Source organism: Dendropsophus ebraccatus, chromosome 1 (genome assembly GCF_027789765.1).
Source record: "Dendropsophus ebraccatus isolate aDenEbr1 chromosome 1, aDenEbr1.pat, whole genome shotgun sequence".
NCBI lineage: Eukaryota > Metazoa > Chordata > Amphibia > Anura > Hylidae > Dendropsophus > Dendropsophus ebraccatus.
Window position 1 is genome coordinate 40,417,991 of NC_091454.1, and position 19,275 is coordinate 40,437,265.

Below are 19,275 nucleotides of genomic sequence, written 5' to 3' on the forward strand. Positions count from 1 at the left end.
ACCTTTTACTGCATATCTAATAAATTGTATATTTTATCTACATGCGCATCCTTTCTTTTTGTTAGTCTGTTTCACCTTTATTAAGAAATTATGTAAATTATTTCTTTAGATTTTCCATTGTTAATCACTAGAGATGAGCACGACTCAAGCATGCTTATCATAAAAATACCAGTGGCTGATGAAGTTAGATGCAGCCCTAGGGAGCCCTGGAAAACAGGAATACAGCCTATGGCCTATGACTTTATCCATGTTTTCCAGGACTCCCTAGGGCTGCATCTCACTTCATTAGCCACCGGTAATTAAATGCCAAGCATGCTTGAGTCGTGCTCCTCTCCATAAATCAACATCTAGGCCACATGTGCTTACAGATTCTATTAAAACTATTAAAGGGGTATTCTGCTCAAACATTACTTTTGATATGTTGCTGCCCATGGTGAGACTAACAATTCCTTCCATATTTGTTATTATCTATTCAGTCTCCGTCCCCCAGTTCTGAGCTGCTGCTTTCTGCTGAGGACACAAAAATCTGTGTGAGTCTCTCTCTCTCTGTCTACCCCTCCCTTCTGAGATGGCTGCATATAGGGACTTGTTTACATCAATTTTGTAGCAACTTTGGAAAGCCAGGAGGGATAATCACAGTAGGTTCATCAGCAACTTGACCTCAGATTAACCCTCCCAGTATTACAAAGAAAATACAAAGTTGCAGATACAGCCTGCCAGGCTGACTTGTTTACATCAGACATCTTGGAAAGGAGGGGAAAGGAGGGGAAGACAGAGAGAAAAGCTCACACACAGTTTTTGTGTCTTCAACAAAAAGCAGCAGCTCTGAACTGGGGGAAGGAGACTGAATAGATAATAAGTATGGAATGAATTGTTAGTCTCATCGTGGGAAGCAACATAGGAAAAGGTATGTTTAAGCAGACTACCCCTTTGAGCATGTGTTTTAGAGGAGAGGTCTGTCACCCATCAGCAATATATGTGGTTGCATCTATTAACATAAATGTTTCTCATTAAACAATGAAAAAAATTTAAAGGTTGGGTGTCATATCCAGATATATAGGGATAACAACATTTAATGGCGGTGTCCTTCTGGCACACAAAAGAGAATGGATTTTGTCATCAGGTTAAGCCTGGACCTAACAGTAATGTATGCAGATTAATGCCCCATGGTGCCTTTACCTTCGCCATTTGCTTCATAGTCTTCATCAAGTTGTTGTCTACTCTGGTAAATAAGGTTGATAAGTCGCTGGTGGGGGCAGGGGTCAGCAGTGACGGGCTCTGACATATCTGATAAGTGATAACACTCACAGTTCTGGCATTCCTAAAACATAAAATATGGCATATAAAGCATATACAAATGACACACTTGTATGACTGTCTAGCAGTAGATCGTGTATAACGCCAACAAAAAGGAAGGGTTCAGTATCAGTGTGGTCTGAATGTTATGTGTGTATCAGTATCAGTGTGGTCTGATTCTTAATGGTGGTTTTACACGGACCGATAATTCGCCCAATCGCACGATTAACGATTTTGAATGAACAATTTGTTTTTATAACGATCGGCGTTTAGACGGAACGATACATAGTACGGAATATTCGTTTTGCAATCGCTTAAGCCTATCTCACACATAAGGGAAATCGTTGAAAGACTGTTTACACAGCACGATCTGCGAATTTTTTGCGAAGGATCAATGACGATTTGAGAACTTGTTGTAAGATCAAAATGAACGATTTTTCGCTCGTCGCTTGATCGTTCGCTGCGTTTACACGTACGATTATCGTTCCAATTCGACCATTATCGTGCAAATTAGAATGATACACACATAATGGTGGTTTTACACGGAACGATGTATCAGTATCAGTATGGTCTGATTGTTATGTGTGTATCAGTATCAGTGTGGTCTGATTGTTATGTGTGTATCAGTATCAGTGTGGTCTGATTGTTATGTGTGTATCAGTATCAGTGTGGTCTGATTGTTATGTGTGTATCAGTATGGTCTGATTCTTATAACAATCAGACCACAATGATACTGATACACACATAACAATCAGACCACAATGATACTGATACACACATAACAATCAGACCACACTGATACTGATACACACATAACAATCAGACCACAATGATACTGATACACACATGTGTGTATCAGTATGGTCTGATTGTTGTGTGTATCAGTATCATTGTGGTCTGCTTGTTATGTGTGTATCAGTATCATTGTGGTCTGATTGTTATAAGAATCAGACCATACTGATACACACATAACAATCAGACCACACTGATACACACATGTGTGTATCAGTATCATTGTGGTCTGATTGTTATGTGTGTATCAGTATCATTGTGGTCTGATTGTTATAAGAATCAGACCATACTGATACACACATAACAATCAGACCACAATGATACTGATACACACATGTGTGTATCAGTATGGTCTGATTGTTATGTGTGTATCAGTATCAGTATGGTCTGATTGTTATGTGTGTATCAGTATCAGTGTGGTCTGATTGTTATGTGTGTATCAGTATGGTCTGATTCTTATAACAATCAGACCACAATGATACTGATACACACATAACAAGCAGACCACAATGATACTGATACACACAACAATCAGACCATACTGATACACACATGTGTGTATCAGTATCATTGTGGTCTGATTGTTATGTGTGTATCAGTATCAGTGTGGTCTGATTGTTATGTGTGTATCAGTATCATTGTGGTCTGATTGTTATGTGTGTATCAGTATCATTGTGGTCTGATTGTGGTCTGATTGTTATAAGAATCAGACCATACTGATACACACATAACAATCAGACCACAATGATACTGATACACACATGTGTGTATCAGTATCATTGTGGTCTGATTGTTATGTGTGTATCAGTATCATTGTGGTCTGATTGTTATGTGTGTATCAGTATCATTGTGGTCTGATTGTTATAAGAATCAGACCATACTGATACACACATAACAATCAGACCACACTGATACTGATACACACATAACAATCAGACCATACTGATACTGATACACACATAACAATCAGACCACACTGATACTGATACACACATAACAATCAGACCACACTGATACTGATACACACATAACAATCAGACCACAATGATACTGATACACACATGTGTGTATCAGTATGGTCTGATTGTTATGTGTGTATCAGTATCATTGTGGTCTGATTGTTATGTGTGTATCAGTATCATTGTGGTCTGATTGTTATAAGAATCAGACCATACTGATACACACATAACAATCAGACCACAGTGATACTGATACACACATAACAATCAGACCATACTGATACACACATGTGTGTATCAGTATCATTGTGGTCTGATTGTTATGTGTGTATCAGTATCAGTGTGGTCTGATTGTTATGTGTGTATCAGTATGGTCTGATTCTTATAACAATCAGACCACAATGATACTGATACACACATAACAATCAGACCACAATGATACTGATACACACATGAGTGTATCAGTATGGTCTGATTCTTATGTGTGTATCAGTATCATTGTGGTCTGATTGTTATGTGTGTATGGGTATATCATCAAACGGGATATCATCAAACGGGGTGCTCAATACAAAAACAGCACCAAGCACGGGAACCAGGTGGCATTTTAAAATAAGGACCACATCACCTTGATCACCATGCCAGCACTGACAAGGTAAAGTAAAAAAAATAATAATAATTAATGTACCTGATGGTAAATTTCCTTTAAGGAGGTTTTCCAGGATTAGAAGAGAATAACACACCTACTTTTTTCCAACAAACAGTGCCACTCCTGTCCCCAGGTGGTGTGTGGTATTACAATTCAGCTTCATTTGCTTCACTGTAACTGAGCTGCAAAACCCCCACCCAAACTAAGGACAGGAGGGGTGCTGTTGCTGGAAGAAAGCCGCCAGGTTTTTCTAATACTGAATAATACTTTCAAAAAGGGGCAAAAGAAAAGAAGTGTTGGGCCCTCCATTCCACTAGAAAATCAGTCCTATCTCTGTTGGTAACAAAAAAACATAATGATCACACTGAGAGGATTTTTTGGGGGGTTGAAACCAATAAACTGGTCTCTTTGAGTCTGCTAGAGTTGTCTGCTTTGGTCAATTTCTTATGTATTCAAAAGGTTCTCTAGTGATTAAGGGCCCCATTCCACCGGACGATTATCGTTCATATTATCGTTAAATCGCTCAAATCTAAATGATAATCGTTTGGTTGAAATGCAGTTAACGATTAACGACCGAACGAGAAATCGTTGATCACTTTATAAGCCCTGGACCTATTTTTATCGTTGCTCGTTCGCAAAACGTTCACAAATCGTTCGCATTGAATAAGACGTCGTTCCGTCGTTCGCAGTAGATACGAACGCAATAGCGAAGAAAAAACGATCGCAGATACGATCATAAGTAACGATTATCGTTCCATGGAAATGAGTGAACGTTTTCAGGTCTTTCGCAATAGTGGTCGTTTGAGATCGTTAATCGTTAACGATTATGCGAACGATAATCGTCCGGTGGAATAGGGCCCTAAGTAGTATCCCCCCTAAGCTGGGCCCTTAGTGCTCAGCTGTAAATGGTTGGTAAACCTGACTGCAAGCTTTTATATTCCCTGCAGTGTGACCACAATAAAAATCAATGCACTAATGTAATGGGTCCCCCAGAGCTGATAGACCTCATTTAATCTAGAAAACTCAGCTGTTCCTTCATACCTCATGATGGCATCTTTTCTTATCTCCAAGTTGTTTCGATACTTCTCTTTTTTCTCTCCAACTTTCTTTCTTCACCATCTGTGTGGGGAGCAGACAGATGAAATTTATTTTTATCTACATTTTCTAGATGTTGCTTGGCTGAGACCAAGAGTACAAGTGAGTTATTTCAGCAATAATCTGTACTGCAGCCTTATGGGGATTTGAAGCCGGCAGAGAACGGACTGTATTATCAGCCAGACTGGTATCTAACAAGTGTTAGTGCCATGTAGTGCGGATGATTCTTATCCCAGAGCAGCTTCATTGTTGTTCTTGTTTGCTGTTTATCTACAATTGACTGTTCATACTAAACAACCACAATATGACAATCATGTATCTGTTGAACTATATCATGTGTATTGTATATTTTTGCACTTTTTATTATTAAATAGCTTTTTTTATCCCTTTAGGGTGCGTTCACACCTACAGGATCTGCAGCAGATCTGCAGCAGATTTGATGCTGTGTTCAGTTATTTAAATGAAATCTGCTGCAGAAAATCAGCTGCAGATCCTGTAGGTGTGAACGCACCATTAAGGAGTTATTAGAACCTTCTTATTTTAAACTTACAATGTATTCAGGGGCGTAGCTAGCGGTTCAGCCTAGGGGGGGCGAGTGAGTCTCAGTGGGCCCCCAACCGATTATGTTACCCATAGGGAACCTCAGTAGATGACAATGCTTTCCGAATAATAAAGGGAATATTCTGCTACATTATTCATAGTGAACAGGGACTGAGAACAATGGAAAAGACTTTCTACATTTCACATATATAACCATGTAAAAATTAAAGTTATCCAGCATTACAAATACATAGCTGCCTTTTTCCAGAAACAGCGCCACTCTCCTCCAAAGCTTGTATGTGGTAGTGCAGCTCAGTTCCACTAAAAGAGAATAGAACCAAGTTGTGATACCACACACAACATAGAGAAAGCTATGGCACTGTTTCTGTTTTCTAATTGGCCATCCACCCATTCTTCTATCTCTTTATCTCATACCTATCTGTCTAATATCTATTGGGCAGCATGAGGACTACACCATAGCTGATGGTCAATGACCAAATAGGCAACATCCAAAGGGTATACCCGCAGTACCAATAGAGTAAATGTATAGTACAAATGCTGGGCAATAATAACAATAAATAGTCCCATGGAGTTCAAGGCAATTATACTAAATAATCTATATACAAAAAAGCCAGACTACTGCAACATAACTAAATGGAATACAGTGGTGCCTTGGGTTACGAGCATAATTCAATCCAGGACCATGCTTGTAATCCAAATCCACTCTTAAACCAAAGCAAAACTTCCCATAAGAAATCACTGAAATGCAGACAATTGGTTCCCCACTCCAAAATATAATGATTTTTTTTATTCTGAATAGCATGTAAAACAAATGAAACAAAGATTTAGAAAATGCTGAATGTGTCATATTATAAGTTACTGTACAGTAATGGAGAAACACATTGGGAAATACAAGAGCTGACAGAGACTCCAGGGAGCAGGAAGGAATGAGCAGGGCAGATGTGGGCACATACATGAAGCACTCTCTGTCCGGGGAGAGAGGGGTTACAGCTATGGAGAGATTACCTCTACAGTCCTGTCCCCTGATGTAAGCCCCAGCCTGAAGTGGATCTGCTATGATTTGGAAGGTAGGGCGACTTCCTGGGTCAGAGTACAGTGCTGTAGATCACCCTGCATCAATTGGCAAAATCTTCAGTGGGCCCCCTGCCTGTGTGGGCCCGGGAGTGGCTGCCCCCTCTGCCCCCACCAAATTACGCTACTGAATGTATTTACAAACTCTTGTAAGGTAACCATATTTTCCTTGGCGTATAGACGGCCTTGGGGTCTTTTTTTAGGGCTTTTTAAAAACAATATTTCACCAATCCCTAATCGCACCAATCATTTTGGGGTCAATTATGTCCCTATTAGTGGTCCCAGACATTAATATCTGTGATCTGCTTGTAATTCATTTGTGACATACGTTGGCATACCAGAATAACAATATGTCAATATATACCGCTGCAAGCCTGTGCCAGGTACATTGACTTCAGTGGACTAATTTTTATCCATTAGGGGCTAGAGCTATTTAGTTTCTGAGTATATACTGTTATTTTGTGGGACTGCAAGGACTTAGAATTGGGCTAAACATAGTCACTGGTATGCTGACATATACCACAAACATGAACAAGACCCTAAGGGGCACTGGCAGCCGTAATGGAGTAGTACAGAATTAGAAAAACTTGACTACTTTCTCAGCTAAACAATGCCAATCCTGTCCACGGCTCCATACACTGTAGTTTCTGACTGTTAACTACGACTGACACCAAGTATAAGTGGCCAGGATTGTAAATGGTTGTTTAACTCCCTAGATGTCACAGTGAATGGCAATGAGGCATCCTGGTGCTTAGCTAGAAGGAGGCCTCCTCTCTATCCTGGTTGCTTCCTTCTACCTCCTCTACACAACATGATCGCAGGGTGCTAAGCAGTAAGGACAGCAGTCCCAAAGAGCCTAGTTAAAGAGGTTGGCCACTTTATAGTAAAATAGTTCAGTGTATAGTGATAGTAACTGTACTTACTCTATATACTGACAGCAGCTCCCTGTGTACCTCATAGAGCCAAAATCAGACTCTCCACCTCCAGGCTGGGCTGCCCTGCTCTGTGGTGAGTCAGTCCATAAGATGGTCGAAATGGAGGAGCATGTGACCATGTCCACACCCAAATGTCCAATACTGAGCCTTTATATGCCTATGGTGCACACTTGGGGCAGAGCATGGTCACATGCTCCACCATGTCAGCCATCATATGGACAGACTCACCACAGAGCAGGGCAGGCTGATATTAGCTCTATGGGGTACACAGGGAGCTGCTGTCAGTAAGTGCAGTGAGTACACTTACTAATACTGTACACTGAGCAATTTTACTATAAAGTGGCCAACCCCTTTAACAGCCTGGCGACAGCCCCTAGGTCAGCCATTGCAGTACACTTGTTACCTAGTATATACAAATTCGGACTGCTGTAAGAGGTAGCAATCTGGTAGCCGTTTGCAGCAAAGTCCAGGTCACGGTAGGAAGGGTAAAGGATGCTAACCATGTGGGCTACTTGGACAGTGCCCTAGTGGCCAAAAGTCAAACTGTTGTTTGGCAAAGTGGGTCCCCACAGAGGGAGCACAAACCTTCCTACAATTGTTATGTTCAAGTCTGACAAGCTCAAATGCTTTGTTATACACAGAGCCTGTTCAAGTTCAGCAAGTGGGTCGGTACCTTGAGCTAAAACAATACTTTTATGCCATTTTCTTTTCTCCCGAAACAGGTTGCCATGGAGACCCATCTCTGTGGCCTTTGTCTAGAAACAATGTCCCCCTAAGGGATCCCATCAGACCAAGCCGAAATCCAAAGATTTATGATCTCAAGAAAACAGCTGAAAACTAGTCATTAGCGCATTGGTGAGAATGCTTTATTCCGATCTTACTGTCGCCCACATCCCATACAATTCAGCCATTTTATTCCATGTCTATAATCTCACTGATGTTATTTTTCCTACCAAACTGGTTTTATGCATTCACTAAAATAATGGCCCAGGTCCCACATTTATAGTTTAATAACACTTCCATAGTTTTAGAATAGTCATGACACAGTCAACATCTGGGAATATTTTAGGACTTAAAGGGGTTTTCCCCTCTTATTCCCTATCCACAGTATCCATGGGATAAGGCGTGACTAAGAGACTGTGGGGGGTCCAACTTGCTGGCGCCCCTGTAATCCTGAAAGTGTGCACTTCAAAATCAAAGAGAAGGGCAACAGGTGCGTGCCACTGTCATTCATTCTCTATGGGGGTCACCAAAAGTGGCTAATGCAGCTTTCATCCATCTCCAGTGTTTCCATGGACATCGGAAGGAGCGGTGGCACATGCACATCCCACGGCTCCATCCAGTGGGGATATTTGGATCCCTGTTCTTGAGACTGTGAGGGTTGTCCCATGGTCGGACCCCCACAATACTGTGTGGATAGACGATAATTTGTCAAGATGGGAAACCCCCTTTAAGGCTGGGTTCACACTATGTATATTTCAGTCAGTATTGTGGTCCTCATATTGCAACCAAAACCAGGAGTGGATTGAAAACACAGAAAGGATCTGTCCACACAATGTTGAAATTGAGTGGATGGCCGCCATTTAATGGCAAATATTTGCTGTTATTTTAAAACAACGGCTGTTATATTGAAATAATTGCAGTTATTTACTGTTATATGGCGGCCATCCACTCAATTTCAACATTGTGTGAACAGATCCTTTCTGTGTTTTCAATCCACTCCTGGTTTTGGTTGCAATATGAGGACCACAATACTGACTGAAATATACGTAGTGGGAACCCATCCTTAGTAAACCTGTAAATCCTGACATGTGTGAACTAGTATGTTGTGTATACTACACTTGATCCGCCATGGATACTTTGCATTACAGGTTTCGGGATTACCTATGTTTAGTGCAGCACAATGGCCATAGAGAAGGGAAGAATCCATACCTTTCTCCATGTTGGATAAATTTATAGAAATCCCATTCCTAGTCCTGATAGCAGGACTCATCAGTATGCTCTATAGGAGTACAAGCATGATCTCACAATGATGTCTTTTTTTATCACTATATGACTTTTTCAAACAAAAACTGGTGTTAGTTAAAAACTGCAGACCTCTGGTAAGATATTACAGCACTTAATAGATAAGAGAGTGAGGGGCCTCAAAAGGCCATAACATTGAGAGCATCCTATTCTGTGAAGTTGTCCATGATCACGGATCCATCATCATAGACAATTTTAAAGCCCATTGCTTTCTATTTTTTTCACAGATCCGCAATCTGTTCTATGAAAAAATATGTCATAACTTGGACGAGATCAGAGCATGGATTCCCGCATGACATCCGTGTTTTTCAAGATTTGCACAGATCTGACATCTGTGTGCATCCGTGTAATCTGTGAAAAACACAAAGTGATGTAATCAGTGTAGATTAAAAAGCTTTTTCACGGATGGTTTTTCACGTATCACGGAGGTTGATAGCGGACTTCATCCACGGACCTTGAAAATTACAGATGGTGTGAATGTAGCCTAACATGCATTTTTTACAGTGGGAACAGGGACTTTAGAATGGAGTCGCTGACCTGCAGCTCTTTCACTGCTTCCGCCAGTTGTCTCACAGAACTTTCCTCCAGCGTGTTGTCAGAGAGAAGCTCGTCTCGCAGCTCTTTAATCTGTCCTCTCAGTTTGTGAGCAGCTTCCTCTGGGTCCCAGCGCGTTGCTGAAACTTTTTTTGATATTCCTCTAACACGATCGGCTACTGACAGCGCAGAGAGGATCTCCTTTCCAGAGAGTTCTGTAATACAAAGACATGGATGGAAGGCTTCCAAAGCTTTCACTCTCCATAGTACTGCATGGGCAAGGCCACATATTTGGCAAATGGAGGATTAATAAGAAGGTGGACCTATGGGTCCTGGGTGGCAGGAAATATCTTCCCAAGTAGTGACATAGATGGGTATAGGCCAATAATAAATATAGTAAATGGGACAGTACCACAAAAACATCATATTTCATTACAATAGTCTGGATTTCTTGTAATGCTAAGAATGCACATAGTAAAAGTTTACCTTCAACATTGAAGCAGGTCAGCAAAATGGTCACACTGTTTCCCTCCAAGGCATCTTTCAAAAGTAGCGGAAGTAATCTATTGTTTTTTTCAGTTTTCTCTAAGACTTGTAACAGTGGCCATGTGCTGCTAAAGACAGCAAAGAGTGGTCAGTACGTGTATAAAGACAGAAAAAAAAACCTACATATAGCGCCTGATGTAAATAAATCTGCAGACAACTACATTGTACATAGATGGGCCCAACTTGTTGCCCCCATACCATGTCTATGGGGATATACAGATCTCTTACCTATTATTCTTATTGGCCATGACAGGCTGCCATAGTCATATGCTATGACTGTGTCTTACTGGGCATTAATTCGCTCCCTGGAGCACAGGATGAAGCATCAGGCTAGGGTGATGTACATTTAAAATTTCCAAAAGTTTTCCTTATCTTTGAAAAGCCTTTTATTTGCTTACATATAGAGATAATAAAGTTAGAAATTGCCACTCCATTCAAAACAGGGGTTGGGGCCTTGTTCTGTGAATAGGGGGCAAATCCTTTTAAATTGGTTTTCCAGGCAGCCTTAAATAAAGACACATTTAGGGCCCTATTACACATAGCGATAATTGTCTGAGTCGACCCGAATCGGCCGACTATCACTGATAGAGACAATGATCAGCCAATGAAACGATTGCCCAAACAGCCAGTACTTTACCTGTCCATGTTCCCGGTCCTCTCTTGTGCTCTGTATGCGTCAGGTAAAGTATTAAGTGTTTGGGCAAGGGTTGCAGGGACATCGCTAACAATGTCCATGCAGCCCTTGCTAATTGATTATCAAGCCGTGCAATAGGCCCAGTAAACGAGTGCCAATCAGATTGGCGCTCATTTACAGTATTGATCGGCCCTTCATCAGCCCGTGTAATATTTATCAGCCCGTGTTATTTATTTTTTTAAGCTGCTTAGACATCCTCTTTAAAGGCTTTTTTACCCCCATCCAAAATAGCCTAATGAGTTATCCACAGCTAGTGAGACAACCTCCATTTACTGTCTAGCGGTGGCGACCTGTAACTGCAGCTCAGCTCCTGTTAACTTGATTGTGACCTTAGCTGTAGTAACACATCACCACCTCCACACAGTGAAAGGAGACAAAATTCATTCACTGTGTAGCATTGGCACCGAACATCTGATCAATGTGGGTGCTGGATGTCTGCACTCCGCCCATCAGTGGCCAATGACCTATCCTCTAAGTAGTTTATCTGTCTATTTTGTCTAGAAAGCCCTTTAACTCAGAATATTCCTATCTAAAGTATATATAAAGAATAGGGAATAACAAGCTAATAGGTCGGGGTCCGACCAACAGATGCCAAGGATGAAGAAAATTTTACTTAGCAATATTCGTTGGCCCCATAAGGAACGAATGAAGCACTGACTGTACACGCAGAGTGCACTCCGTCCATTCCGTAGACACCCCTCTTTCTGTGCTCTGGTTCATAGGGGGCCTTCTTCTTATGATACATAAGAGAAGCTGGACTCGCTCACATGACACCCCGATACTCTCATACGTACATATTCTCACTGGCTTGCAGAGACTTCTCGCTGAGTTCAAAAATCTTGACTGTGGATCGTACATAGAGGGACCCTGTGTCATTCCCACTCTCATTTCTCTCCATTGTAATCTTGAATAGTGTGCTGTAAATAGAGGAAATGCATGTATTAGATTTTATATATCCTAAATCTGTAGATGTATCGGGGTCAGGTCATCGGGACAATTCTAGAATCCTCCATCATCACTGCATTTGTTTTGTTTTTTTAAAAACTGATGAAAAAAAACGGATTGCAAAAATGCAGTGTGAACCTAGCCTAATAATGATCATTTACTAGGTTGAAAAAAAAATTTTCAGCCTTTTGATGTTACCTATATTTGTTTTCTTCAAAAGGAAATAATATCCATTATCCAATCCATTATGATCATCTGATAATATATGAGCACGAAATGATAAAAGCATACAGTAAAACATTTCCATAGAAGCTTGTGTCTGGGACATACGTATAATTGTGGTCTTCTAGCTGCTCTCTTCCACAGCGGTACAAGGAATAGGCGTCCTCTGGACTGGTGATAATCATTTCACTGGACCCATCAATAGTTCTGGAACAGAAAAATGAACTTACATAATTAAATGTATTAAATGAAAAACTATTGAATCTAGAGGTGCCGACTGTGTCTAAAAGTACTATTGCACGGGCCGATAAAGGCCCGATAATAACTGTAAACAACTGTTTACTGGGCCTATTACATGGCCCAATTATTGTTTAACAAGGGCTGCAGGGACATCATTACCGATGTTCTTGCAGCCCTTGCTTAACTTTATATATTACCTGTCCAGGCTGCAGGGCTCCTCTTGCGGTCTTCTTCTCCCTGGGTCTCACGCGCTCCAAGCTTCAGAGCGGCCTGTCTCAGCTGACTGGCCTCGGCGGTCCCGGACAGTGATTGGCTGAGCGGCCTGTTAGCTCAGACAGGCTGCTCTGAAGCTGGAGCGCGTGGGACCCTGGGAGAAGAAGACTGCAAGAGGAGCCCTGCAGCCTGGATAGGTATTGTAAATCGTCAGCCGCTGGCTGCGCACTGCTATTATACGTAGTGATGCACGATCGGCGCCGGACAATTATAGGTTCAAACCTCTATCGACGATCAGCCGATTAACGTTGTCATCGGCTGATCGTTGTATTTATTACATGGAGCGATAATCGGCCGATTATCGTTCCGTGTGATAGTACCCTAAAAGTAATAATGCCCACATAGAAGTCACGTACACTGCAAGCTGTACAGCCGAGTGCCCAAATAATAGAAGCTAAAACCACAATATAGTGTATATGAGATGTAACCACCTTTTATTTTGACGGTATCCCTCCTGCTGCCAAAACAGCTTGCCTATTTTTCTGTTTTCAACATAACCCATCTCTACTGTGTACAACATGTTAGAAGCATCCCTATGGTGCACAGGGGGCTAAGGATGAAGGTAGTTTCCTTACCTTGATCCTCAGTACTAAAGATGAGTAAATCTCTGATCTAAATGAAGCGCTTCAATCCTGGGAAACTTCTCTCAGTTTCTTAGGATTGGATCAGCTTTCCCCGACATCCGGGGTAGAGCAGCAGGGAGCTGAGCAGTGCTGGAAGGCTGGGGCTTTATAAGCAGAGCACTAATGAAACAAAGCGCTAGCTCATCTCTACTCAGCACCATTTTCAATCTACCCCCCTTAGTGCACCAATCTGCCCCCTGCCTACCCGCCCCCCTAATGAATATTGAGGTGGCACTCTTCAGTGACGTCACTCCTGTGCTCATCACTGCAGAGCGCCGGTGAATATTAATTTGGAAAAACAGGTCAGGTGGGGAGGTTTAGTGCACTGGGGGCAGTAGTCCCACCCCCAGTGCACCAAACCACCTGATTTGTATAGGGAATAAACTTTGATTTTCCTGAAAATGGCATGGAGGATCAAGGTAAGGAAACTACCTTCATATTCAGCACCTCGTGCGCTATAGAGACATAACGGCAGGTTAGATGCTTCTTTAGTTTCCCTTTAATGTTAGGACTGCTCAGCGTGTACAGATTAGGATAGTGGAATGACAGTCAGTGTTGGGCTTTTTTGATTTTCTCCTGATTTCTTGCGTTAAACACTGAAGAGGGTTGCATAGCTATATATGGAAAACACAAATATAACACTTTCAGTATTTAGCATAGGACTTACGCTCCAAGCGCAGATATGTAGACTGCTGCCAGATCTTCATTGCAGGAATTCAATAAATCCATGGCTTTTCCATCAGGGTTAAACTAAACAGCAATAAAAGTAAAATCATTTTGTTGGGAAGCTGCAAAGTCTCCTTTATGCTAGTTAGAAAAATAATCTCATATCAGTTCCGCAGCCACAAAGAAAACCGGAGGCAAACCCAGTCAATATAACATCATCATCAAGGAAGGATTCTTGACCCCCACCATAAAAAATTCTGCAGATGATATAAGGTATTTCAGTTCAGTTACATCCAGTGACTCACAGGGGGCGCCACCTTGTTGTTCTCTTTCCTTTTCCATCCAGCCCAGACCACTATGAAGAAGTCTCCCTATCACAACTTAACTTAGATTTTAAGCATCTTCCTTACCCATAGTATGTCGCATTAATATGTTTCCCTTTTTTGCACAGTAAAAGTGAGTAGATACTGTAAGTAGGTCCCTGTTTTAGAATAGCACCTCCCTCTAGTAGTAAGGTAGGTCCTCCTTATAAGTAGGTAGATCACAAGTGGGTAGATGTCCACAGTATGTAGGTAGGCTCCCTTGTAGGTATATAGGTGCCCCCTGCAGGTAGGTAGAAAGGTTGTCCCCCGGTAGATTGAAAGGCCACCCTCACTAGGTTTACAGGTTCACTATTGGGTAGATAGATGTATACAGGTCCCTCCTGTAGGTATATAAATGCCCCCTGTAGGTAGGCTGGTAAGCCTAAATTAGGTACAAAGGCTACCTGTTTGTAGGTAGGTGTCCCACCCCCAGTAATTGAAAAGACTGTCCCCAGTAGATGGAGGGTTCTCTGCATTAGAAACATAGATACCCCAGTGGGTAGGTAGATAAACCTGCAGATTACTGTACTTCAATCCATGATTAGAATGCTACATACATTGCATACCTGCATGAATGCTGCTGTAATAAGACACTCATCATTACTGAACGACTTAGCTCCCTGAAACACTTGTTCCAGAACCTGACAAAATACAAATGTAATACTTAAAGCATTACAACATGTATGATTCAATATATGGTATATATACATCACATTCATCAAAAAATCCTTTGCCATTTTAGAATTTTTTTTTATACTGAACTACCTAAAATCTGCCGACAAGGTGCTGTTGACTGATCTTTCAATATGTGTTTGTGTTTAGTATATAGTGTATCCCTCACAGCTCTGCTAATAAACAAAGGATATAAAATATACATATTGGATTATTAGGGGTTAATCAGAAGACAATCAGGCTTCCCATTGACGTAGGATGTTTTTGAGAACCACAAACCAAAAGTAGAATTTCTATAAAAAATAATGTCATCGGTCAGTAGTAGATAGCATGCAGTTTTTTAAGGTTCCCTGACCTGTGGCTCTCCAGCTGTTCCAAAATGACACCTTCCATAAGCTGTAGTTCTGCAAAAGATGGAGATCCACGGGTTGGGAAACATTACTGCATAAAAGTAGTAATAGAAGGCAACAGTTCTTCCATTTTTATGCTTGTTATGGTTATCAGAGAGTCCTACTGGTAAGAGGTTTCTGCCTCTAGTGCACCGGTTCTTAGTGACTGGTCTATACAATCAGTGTAACCACTCAGTCGCCGCCTCTGTATATAAGAAGCCATGTGGTGGGACTGAATTCCTGAGTATATTTTATCTCCAGCGCTGGAGACATTATGTCAGGGTTGGGGAATTTATGGCCCTCCAGATGTTGCAAAACTACAATTCCCACCATGCCTGGACAGCCTATTGGAATTGTAGTTTTGCAACAGCTGGAGAGCCATAGGTTCCCCAGCCCTGCATTAGATGGATGCTTTAAAGGGAATCTGTCGACACCTGGACCGAGGTGCTGCTAGTGTAGTGTCGGTGTGTCCCCTTTTGCATACCTTTCTTTAAGTGATTCGTTCAGTAGATTTGCCACATTCTTGTCCCACACCTGCAAACCCAGTGTCAAACAAGAGTTGTGGCTCTGTGTTTGTGCTGCACTTCGGCATGCCTCACCATTACTTCCTCCTCCCTAATTCTGCTGCATATTTACCAGATGTCCGGCCTCCTGTTCCACCCTGGCATCACCTTTTTCCGCGCATGAGCCGTTGCTGGCAAGACTGGTGCGTGCTGACCTGCCAGTTCGCATCTGCACCGCCAATCTCTCAGTCACACGCTCCTGATAACCGTGATTGCGAATGCGGCAGAGGAGCAGTGCCTGAAGCCAATGCCCTCAGTAGGGATTCACAAAGCGTGTGCACTGCTCTCCCGGCACATACGTGATCGTGGTTATTAGGGGGACCCAACTGAGTGCTCGGCAGCGAAGGCGCGAACTGACAAGGCCCTTGCCATCAATGGCGCATGTGTGGAAGAAGGTGACGTCATAGTGAAGCAGTAGGCCGGACACCGCAGCAGAATTAGGGAGGAGGAAGTAGCGGTGAGGCATGCTGAAGTGCGGCACAAAGCCAAGCCACTACTCTTTGACACTTGGTTCGCGGGGGTGGGACAAGAATTTGGCAAGTCTACTGAATGGATCACTTAAGAAAGGTATCGTGCACAACAGGACACATACATCTACACTACACTGTCAGCACGTCGGTTCCGGTCCAGGTGCTGACAGATTTGCGCCATACTGAGGTTACAACAACAATAACTAGTCACAGGGTTTTTGGTTTTTTTTAACGACTCTGATTGATCATGCAAAACGTATTCATTAGAGAAAAGTAACATTTAACAATGGGACAAATCCTTTATAAAGAACATCAGCTATTCACAGTGTAACAATGGAGATTCAGGCTCCTAATAAAGAGTTATTCGACCATGTAATATTTAAAGTCTCAGGAGAAAAGCGCCCTGAATGCTGAAGCCTTACATGGGTGAATAAAGAATCTTAATTTGGAGTACTGCCTGGATCTCCATGTTTGTACATGTATGGGACTTTGGATCATGTCCTATGAGGCGCACACCAATTTCCTTCAATGCTTCCTTTTTTGTAGATAGTTCTTTGCTACAGCAGGGTCTTGAGTGCCCCCTTCCTGTTCATGGTGCAATGTAACCGAGCCTATCACTTGCTTATTATGGTACTACCCCGACTGATCAGCAAAGAGGCACCTTATAGTTAAGGATGTAATTCCTTTCCGCTTCAAAGTGCCATGGCTGCCCCACATCATACATTCTGGCCAGACAGACAGGGAGGTGCACTAATTGCCAAATGGGAGGGGGGCGCAATGGCACCTACTGAACGTGAAGCACACTCCTATACACATTGTATTGATGCTAAATAATCTAACAGATTTTCATTTGGAGAATAAAATGTCAAGCTACTAAATCTTCCACACTCCTAGCCAAGCTTATACATAATGGTCCAGAATTATATCATTACAATATGAGGCCTTCAAATGTATTACTAGAACGTTGTCTCCAAGGCATGAAGCAAAGAGAGGCCAGATGATGATGGAGACAGTATATGATCAGGGATGATAAATACCTGATATATGATTCCAAATTGATTCTTTTCATTCCAATGTAAGAAATCCATGCCGTGGCTGTGAGACCCATGTAGCAGAATAGATGTGCTGTATCCTGAGGAAACTGCGTTCAACATGGACTGAATGAGTTCCAAAAAGAACTTGTCCTTCAAAAAAAAATTAGTATATTTTGAAAACTGTAGTTTGTTCACCTGGAGACACATAGGTCTGTATGGGAGCTGTATGCACAAAATGATGGGGGATTTTAATCAAGCTTTCTAGGTTGATTTTAATCAAGCTTTCCCCGCCTCCTAGGGCGCGCACGCGCCGGCTGTCACAGATTTAAAGGGCCAGTACGCTCCTAATTGGTGTATGCACACAATCACTCCCTATAAATCCCAGCATGCCCTGTCCCTCGTGTTGGAGCCTCTACGTGCTTCCCTTAGTGTTTTTGGCCCAGCTCCCTGTTGTTCCTGTCCATTGCCCGTGTCCGTTGTTCCTGTCCGCTGCCCTTGTCCATTGCCTCTGCCACCTGCGGTTACGCCTAAGAGCACCATCTGCACCTGCCACCTGCCTACTGCTCCTGCTACACCTTGCCCGCCGTCACTAGCAAACCAAGCCAGGGGTAGCGACCCAGGGGTCGCCTGCCGCAGCAAGCCCATCCCGCCTTGTGGCGGACTCTAGTGAAAACCAGCGGCCCCCTAGACTCCGCTCCCTGGTGCGGTTTATGCCATCGCTGGTGACGGTACAGAAGATCCACGACTCCCATAGTTAAAGCTGTCAGGTCATCTCGGAAGAAGAATGGGGAACCGTTTGAAGCCAAATAGGAGCTGCAGGGGACTGGGACTAGGTAAGTATGTTGTTTTTTTTCTGTGTTGTAATCAACCATGCACAATATAAATTTTAATAGCCTAGGGTTGGAATACCCTTTTAACGGACCGAATGTAGTCCACTAGTGACTAGGTTGCCGAAGTGTATTCTGAGAATATGGGGAAAACATGACGAGAAAAGATCATATATTCCAAACACTAATAGCCCAATGGTGAATAAACAAATACAGCAGACTTTTCTGAGTCAAAGGCTTATATGATTGTGGGGCTCAGAGTATGCACTGTAATGCTTCCTTATATACATGGTGCAAGTCTGCTTTCACACACTTGTAATATGGACACATTGCTGTATCCATATTATGGCTGTGGGTTTAATGACCTAAATTAACAGTATGATGTGGATCTGTAATGTTATCAGTTAAGATGATTGGACCCATGATCAGGTTGGGATCTGCTTCTGCAATACAAGCATGTGTATCTGCATGCATAACATCAAGAGAAAGTTTTCATAATTAAACTTTTCTCCTTAATTACACAATCAGCAGTTTCCCTTACCTGTCCACTTGTGAAATTAAAGACGCCATCAAAAGTAAAGTGATATTCCTGAAAAATGGAAAATGTTTTCTATAAGGTAAGTGGATAACAGCATAGTTCATAGCACTTCAACTCAATGGAAATTATCACAGTCAGACTAACAAAAATATTTTTAAAGGAAATGGAAAAAAATATATATTTGTTTAAAATTTGAAATCATTCATATTTTTAGCCTTCAGGACTAAGCAATTGTATCTGTTTGTATTCTCCCTTACCATGAATCACCAAGTGCTGCCGCCAATCAGTAAGGCAGGA

General features: G+C 42.0%; 1 protein-coding gene across 3 annotated transcripts in view; it reads right to left on the reverse strand.

Annotated features, from left to right (window-relative positions):
* Nucleotides 1–19,275, reverse strand: part of LOC138792414 (chromosome-associated kinesin KIF4-like) — a 33,244-nt gene that overhangs the window by 7,909 nt on the left and 6,060 nt on the right. Inside the window, exons 4-13 of one of the 3 annotated variants that reach the window (XM_069969831.1) lie at nucleotides 18,982–19,029; nucleotides 17,617–17,763; nucleotides 15,052–15,126; nucleotides 14,125–14,207; nucleotides 12,430–12,528; nucleotides 11,949–12,071; nucleotides 10,401–10,525; nucleotides 9,918–10,129; nucleotides 4,735–4,812; nucleotides 1,180–1,321 (exon numbers count right to left, since the gene is read on the reverse strand). In XM_069969831.1, coding sequence (XP_069825932.1) covers nucleotides 1,180–1,321; nucleotides 4,735–4,812; nucleotides 9,918–10,129; nucleotides 10,401–10,525; nucleotides 11,949–12,071; nucleotides 12,430–12,528; nucleotides 14,125–14,207; nucleotides 15,052–15,126; nucleotides 17,617–17,763; nucleotides 18,982–19,029 — 1,132 coding nt within the window. Of the gene's footprint in view, nucleotides 1–1,179; nucleotides 1,322–4,734; nucleotides 4,813–9,917; nucleotides 10,130–10,400; nucleotides 10,529–11,948; nucleotides 12,072–12,429; nucleotides 12,529–14,124; nucleotides 14,208–15,051; nucleotides 15,127–17,616; nucleotides 17,764–18,981; nucleotides 19,030–19,275 lie in introns of all 3 variants that reach the window. The other 2 variants (XM_069969823.1, XM_069969840.1) reach the window with 2 other exon arrangements.